This window comes from Penaeus chinensis, chromosome 34 (assembly GCF_019202785.1).
Source record: "Penaeus chinensis breed Huanghai No. 1 chromosome 34, ASM1920278v2, whole genome shotgun sequence".
Classification (NCBI taxonomy): domain Eukaryota; kingdom Metazoa; phylum Arthropoda; class Malacostraca; order Decapoda; family Penaeidae; genus Penaeus; species Penaeus chinensis.
In genome coordinates, this window is record NC_061852.1 from 7,067,901 (window position 1) to 7,075,400 (window position 7,500).

The window sequence follows — 7,500 nt, forward strand, 5'->3', positions numbered from 1 at the left end:
TTGGGTGAACCGCCTTTAAGCCGTACTTTGCAAGGCGCCCAAGACAGCCATTATTGTGTAAGGTTGTGTAGGATGCCTAGGTGAATTAACCTGATCCCTCCCTCCTCATACCCAAGACTCTTCCACCCTCCATTACCCCCACCCCCCACCCCTTCCCCAGCACGATCAGCGCCACCGACAACGTCAGCCACCGACAATCTCCTTAACCAAATTCCCGGGAATTGATAATCCAGCCTCTGTGACGCCGCGCGCGTGACGGAACGGGTCGCAACCTCTCTTCTTCCGTACGTTTTCTCTTATCTTTCCACTGCTTCCCTCTGCTGAAGATGCACTTTCGCACAATGCTCAATGCAATGCTCCCAGTAGTTAATTATATCTTTTCTTCTACAATTTAATTTTGTTGTACTTTCACTCTCACTCCACTATTTTATCTTCCTCCCTAATTAGAATAATCTTAATTTTAGATTTCACTTGGAAGTGAACAACTTAACCTTCCCTCGCATTTTCCGTTAAATGTAAACACTTCCAAACAAACCCAAAGTATACATTCGTATCACTAATCCAACATGCCTCCATAAACACCAACAAAAAGTTTTGCTCCATCATTAAAAAAATCGACGTCAATTTCTTCCATGTTTCTCCCCTCTCCTTGCACTCTTTTCTCCAACCTTCCCCACAATCCCTTCCAACCTCCCCCACTCCTACCCTCCACAGCCGACCCCATCCCTACCCCCTTCCCAGCGAGTAGCAAGTATGCCGATGATAAACATTTCAATCACGTGGCCCAACTCCCGAGCACGGCCAAATGGACACAAATGCGGAATTGTGAGATAAAAGACGTCTTTTGGGCGGCCGCCGGACACACTTCTCATATTGAGTTCTTCAGTTCAGCATTGCCGCTCCCCATCCACCCCCTCCCTAACTCCTTCCCCCATTCCTCTATCTCTCTCTTTCTCGGTGTCTCTGTCTCTGTCACTGCCACTGCCACTGCCACTGCCACTGTCACTGTCACTGTCTCTGTCTCTGTCTCTCTCACGTACCAAGCCATCTCACAACACTTAACAACACTGGCCGCTTCAGCGTGTAGGTCTTGAGAACCGGACTTGAAACTGCCGGACCCCGACCTGAGGCCTGGAACCAGGAACCAATGATAGGGGACCAGGGGCCACGGTCTCGAAACTAGGGTGGGAGAAAGAGAGAAAAAGAACTGAAGCTGATGAGACCTGGAGCTGTAATCGGGCGGGAACTGAAGCTGAAACCTGAGGGAGACTGAAGACGTAAGATAAGGAGACATGAAATAGGACCTCTAAAAAGAGCTGGGGTATGAATCAAAGATAGGTGGAGACGGCGGGTGGATGGGGGAAGAGGGGAAAGGAAGCGAAGGGAAGGGAAGGGAAAGCGGGGGGAGGGAGGGAGGGAGAGTAGGAGAGAGAGAGCGAGTGAGAAAGAGAGAGAGAGAGAGAGAGGGGAGGGAGAGAGTAGGAGAGAGAGTGAGAAAGAGCGAGAAAGAGAAAGAGTAAGAGAAAAGGAGAGAGGGAGGGAGAGAGAGAGAGGGAGGGAGGGAGGGAGGGAGAGAGAGGAGAGAGAGAGAGAGAGAGAGAGAGAGAGAGAGAGAGAGAGAGAGAGAGAGAGAGAGAGAGAGAGAGAGAGAGAGAGAGAGAGAGAGAGTGAGTGAGTTAGACGCGGGAGGGGGTTGGGATGCGGATTCCCCCGAGGTTCAGATCTTGCCGCCGCCTCATCAAACTGTCTCACCAACTTCTCTCCCAGGCTTCACGCTGCCTTTGATCTACCGTTACCAAGATCACCCAAGACCCACTGCGTCCTCAACTCCCGCCACGCCCACATGTCCCAACCCACCGAGGCACGCCCATTACCACACGCGAACACAAATTCACATTAACACACGAGTTCCACAGCGCCCCCTCCATACACCAGTGGGCGTCTACAGAGTTTTGAGGACTATGTTGCGACCCCTACTCTTCCACGCCCTCACGCCCACACGCCTCAAAAACACTGCGTTCATCTCGAGATGGTAAAATATTTATTAAGCACCGCAGTCTGCTGACATCAAGACAATATATACACTCTTGCCTGTGATATATTTACTCTTTCTTTCTTCTGTTCCTCGCTTCTTCATGCATACAATATTGCGTCTAATGTTATCCTATTCTCTTGGGATGCAAATACGACTCACAATATGTTTGTGTGTGTGTGTGCGTGGGCATGAGTATGTGTGAGAGCGTCTGAGTGAGTGAGTGAGTGAGTGAGTGAGTGAGTGAGTGAGTGAGTGAGTGAGTGAGTGAGTGAGTGAGTGAGTGAGTGAGTGAGTGAGCGAGAGTGTGCGAGCCAGAGTGTGAGTGTGAGTGTGAGTGTGAGTGAGTGAACGAGCGAGTGAGCGAGCGAGAGTGAACGAGAGAGTGAACGAGAGAGTGAACGAGAGAGTGAACGAGAGAGTGAGCGAGCGAGAGTGAACGAATGAGTGAGTGAAACTTTTGCACAAGCGTATGTGTGTCAGCACACATGCATATTCCTGCATGTGTGCCTCAGTAAGCATACCTAGAAATATGCGTTGTGTGCTTGCCTGCTCGCAAACAAGCAAGTGTGCCTGAGCGTATGTATGTGTGCCTGAGAGGAGAAGCACGTTCTGTTCCACCAGTTCGCCAAACTCCGACACTCAAACTAATTTGTTTCTTCTATGGCCGAGTCCAAACACGGGAACACGGGCTTACCAGGGAACACTTACTTCGCCGTGTCCTGTTTTCTTTTTTTTCTCTCTCGGTTTCTCTTTCTCCCCCCCCCCCCCCCCCTCTCTCTCTCTCTCTCTCTCTCTCTCTCTCTCTCTCTCTCTCTCTCTCTCTCTCTCTCTCTCTCTCTCTCTCTCTCTCTCTCTCTCTCTCTCTCTCTCTCTCTCTCTCTCTTCCTCCTCCTGGAAGCACCTTCTGGCCGCGTTTGCAATTTTCTTTCATTCCTCTCTAATTCATTTTTCTCTCTCGTGCGACAGAAGAAAAGTTTTTTTTAATCAGAAACGGGGAAATGGAAGATGGAAAGAAGAATGAAAAGAGCAGCCCAAGGCGGACGTTCCTTGCCATTAAGGGTTCGAGGCTTCTTCGCACTCCCCATGCCTTTCCTTTTCCCAAGGGGGTGTGCCGGGGGGGTTGGGCGGTAATTATAGCTTTATTATTTTCCTTGATACTTAACCGAGCGCGGGAGATAATTTCCCCGTCGCGGCGATACAGCTGCATTAAATACACCTGCACATAGCCCCAAATGAGAATAGTTTCAGCATAACATCTACACGACTACATTAAATACACCCGCGTTAACCGTCAATGGGAATAGTTTCTGCATTACAGTAAAGCAAATTATACATGTGTTTAACTTTAAATGGGTATGAATTTTTCATAACTAAACGAAAAACATCTGCGGCTAACTGCCTTCGACGATGGTTTCTGCGTCACAGTAAGACTTATAACCTAAAATCAGTTGCATGCGTAAATAAAATATAAACTTTATATGATAAGCTCTCAACTGTATATATTCATGTTTTTCCTAAAGAGCTAGAAGAAATGTCATGTACTTACGTATTACGACAGCCACCTCAAAACAGTTCGTACCTGCAAGAAATAAGAAAAAATATGTTAATACAAATATTCAAGCGGGAGTAGGTACAAATAGCAGAGTACTACGATCTAGTCCTATACACTAGCTCCAGGGGGAATGAAAAGCCGAACATGTCAGAACGAACTGTAATGTTTTTTGAGCAGATATCCAGCATTTGCAAATAAGATATCCCGTCTTGTTATCGAAACACACGACGGGGCAACACCCACTTGCTCTCCCAGGCGCACCACTCAGAATATCATATATACGGATATCCCCTGTGGTGACGACTCTCCATCTTATTGTAATGACTTTCCATCTTTGAGCTCGTCTCCGTTTACTGACACCTGCCAACTCCCCGCTCATCCTCTCTCTTTATTTCTCTCTTTCTCACATGATTTGTTGTCTGTGTCTGACTATCTGCCTGATTGTGCAGTTTGGTCTGTCATATATATATCTGCATGAGAGCGGGGGGGTATAGGGTGTGTATTAGTACGTGAGCGTCCGACTGTACGTGTACATGTATGCACGTTTGCGTGTATATATACCTTTACATAATGTTATTTACCCTGAAGCGGTGCCTCATAAATATGAGTCACAGGTTCCGAATTCCTTCTAAAACAAGCGAGCGTACCTCAAGCCGCGCTCCTCTCAAAAGCCATTCTGCAGCACCAGCCACTTCTCGGCCATGAATATAACTATACGAGAAAACGTTCTACTAAATCCTAAAGGCTCTTAATATACCCTGATATACCTTAATATACTTAGCTTCCGGGAGGGTCATATCAATCTCGGTGCATTAAGCGAAAGCGTCTACCACGCCCGAATATTACCTCGGCTGAGGGACGAGACGATGCGGAGGAGGAAGAGGAAGAGGAGGGGAGGGAGGAGGAAGGAGAGGGGGAGAGAGAAGGAAGGAAGGGGAAAGTGGGAAGGGGGAAAGTGGGAAGGGGGAAAGTGGGAAGGGGGAAAGTGGGAAGGGGGAAAGTGGGAAGGGGGAGAGAGGGGAGAAGGGGGAGAGGGGGAAGAAAGGGGAAAGGGAGGAGGTGTGAGGAGACAGTAAGTGGGGACGGAGGAAGGAAGAGGAGAATGGAGATCGGGAGTGGAGAGGGGGAGCGGGGTGTAGGGAAGAAGATGGAATTGGGAAGGAGAAGAGAAGGGAGTGAGGGAGGGGGTGAGGGTAGAGGGGATAAAGATTAGAGCATTGAGGAGTTGGGAATGAGATGGAAATGGAGGGATAGGGAGTAAGAAGATAGAAAGAAGAAGGAAGTGGGGAAAAGGGGGAAGAGGGGAACGAAGACGCTATGGGAGAGGGGGAAGTGTTATGAATGAGGAGAGGGAGATGAGATGGAAAAAAAGAAGGAAACGGAGAAATAAAGGATAGGGATGAGAAATGAAAGGAGAGGGATTAAGCAAAAGAATGAAATACAATTTACATGGGAGTAAGAGGGGAAAAGTTAAAAAGGAATTATAATACAAAAGGAACAGCTAAAACTGCGAGAAAATAATAAATATCTTTGAAAGTTGTATGTTTTTGTCACTGGGAGAGCAAACTAGAATACAGAAGAGAGGAAAGTAAATACGAAAGTAGAGTGCATTGGCGAACTTTTGCACAACAACATGGATGGAAAAAATAAGATAAAAGTGAACGCAATAAGCAAAACAAGAATGCGAACAACCGAAGCACGACCAAAAAGCAATTACATCAACGATCCTTATGCGCATCAATATTGCCAACCTAATCATCACTAGTACTAGTATTACCTTCATTGCTCTACCTAATAACACATTTTACAGTTACTGTCAGAATCATACTCATTTCGACAAAACGTTAACAATAATACCAATGTTAACCCTCCGCCAACCCGCTTATCCTTCCTTGTTACAGTAAACCATTAAACCAGCCATCCATTCCCAGGTCAAGTTTCCGTTGCGTTGCCATTACAAGCGACCATAAACTGTAAAGAGTTATTATCTGCGAGCCCCTTCCTCACTTGTCCTCTTGTTCACTTTCCCCCCATCCCTATTTCATCGCCGCTCCTCATTCTCTGTTTTTTTCCCTCTTCCCTAACTCAATCTCTGTCCCTGTTTCCCCCCTTCCTAATATCATCTCCGACCTCCCTTCTCCCCCCCCCCCCTCTCTCTCTCTCTCTCTCTCTCTCTCTCTCTCTCTCTCTCTCTCTCTCTCTCTCTCTCTCTCTCTCTCTCTCTCTCTCTCCTCTCTCTCTCTCTCTACCTCTCTCTCTCTCTCTACCTCTCTCTCTCTCTCTACTCTCTCTCTCTCTCTCTACCTCTCTCTCTCTCTCTACCTCTCTCTCTCTCTCTACCTCTCTCTCTCTCTCTACCTCTCTCTTCTCTCTAACCCCCCCTCTCTCTCTCTAACCCCCCCCTCTCTCTCTCTACCCCCCCCTCTCTCTCTCTACCCCCCCTCTCTCTCTCTACCCCCCTCTCTCTCTCTCTACCCCCCCTCTCTCTCTCTCTACCCCCCCTCTCTCTCTCTCTACCCCCCCCTCTCTCTCTCTCTCTACCCCCCCTCTCTCTCTCTCTCTACCCCCCCTCTCTCTCGCTCTCTCTACCCCCCCTCTCTCTCTCTCTCTCTCTCTCTCTCTCTCTCTCTCTCTCTCTCTCTCTCTCTCTCTCTCTCTCTCTCTCTCTCTCTCTCCTTCTCCCTCGCCGTCTTCAACCGTCTGGAACATCACGACACCGTTATTACCTTTAACACTTACAGAGTCCCCTCGCCTCTCTTCCTACAGGCCCCCCTCATCCTTTCCTACTTATAGACTTCCCTCACCCTCCCCACTTGCAACCTCCTCCCCCCCCCCCTTCCTCGACCCCCCCCCCCCCGGCTCCTGCCTCCGGGGCCTCTACGCTCCATATCACTTAATTCTCATTATACCTACGAGCTGTAGACAAAGGCCTCTTCGTCAGCTCACCACCGCCGCTTTCCTGAGGCCTACTTATATAGCTACTATCCATTCTTTGGTTGATTATTTTCTTTCTTATTCGTTTTCCTTTTCTCGCAATCCTGATATTCTTTCCTCGATGTTAAAGTCTTAAGACACCACTGCCGCCAACAACAGCATTACTAAACACATTTTAACAAAAGCGTACTTTCTATTAAAAACGATAAATACCATGATGGAAGACCTTCCACCACCTCTCCCCCACCCCGTTGCCCAACCCCCAACTGAACCTCCTTCTCTTACCCCAAACCCCAACTGAACCTCCTTCTCTTACCCCAATCCCGCCCCTCCCTCTCCCACTGCAACCCCATGTCCTACCCCACTACGTCTTCTTGCTATTCCTCTTCATCCTACGCCGGTCTTAACTCCACCTCCTCCTCCTTCCCCTCTCCCCACCCTATTTCCTCTACCTCCCCACTCCCTTCGACCCCCCACAACCCACCTCCCCTCCCGCCCCATTCCCTCCGCCCCCACCCCACGCCAGTAATCTGTAAATGGAGCAAGTAATCCCGTATGAGAGAAGGCAGTCAGATGCGAGGTCGGCGGCGAGGGTCACCAAGACGGGCCGGGCCAATGACTGTCCCGACGTTTGATCTCCTTGCAAGACCCTCCTTTGATGACCCTCCTGGCGGGACTTCCCCCGGGTATTGCACACTCTCCCTAATTTACCCCTTACAAACTTTCCCCCTCCTACTTAACCTCCATATCCCTCTTCCTTTCCCCTTCTGACTCCCCTCCGTCACCTTTACCTCCCCCCTTCATCCTCATTCCACTCCACCTTACCTCGTCTACTTCTTTTCCATCTCCTCTCTCTTCTTCTCGCCTACCCTTCATCCTTTCTCTCTCTTCTTCTCCCCTACCGTTCATCCTTTCTCTCTCTTTCCCTCTTTCCTCCTCATCTTTTTCCTTCCTCTTCCTCTCTCTTTCCCTCTTTCCT

The 7,500-nt window shown here is 48.9% G+C and overlaps 1 protein-coding gene across 1 annotated transcript in view; it reads right to left on the reverse strand.

Moving 5' to 3' along the window:
* The window catches only part of LOC125043901 (tyrosine-protein phosphatase Lar-like), a 949,474-nt gene that overhangs the window by 542,682 nt on the left and 399,292 nt on the right, over nucleotides 1–7,500 (reverse strand). Inside the window, exon 3 of the mRNA XM_047640276.1 lies at nucleotides 3,582–3,614. Within this exon, the coding sequence (XP_047496232.1) occupies nucleotides 3,582–3,614 (33 nt within the window). The remainder of the gene's footprint in view (nucleotides 1–3,581; nucleotides 3,615–7,500) is intronic.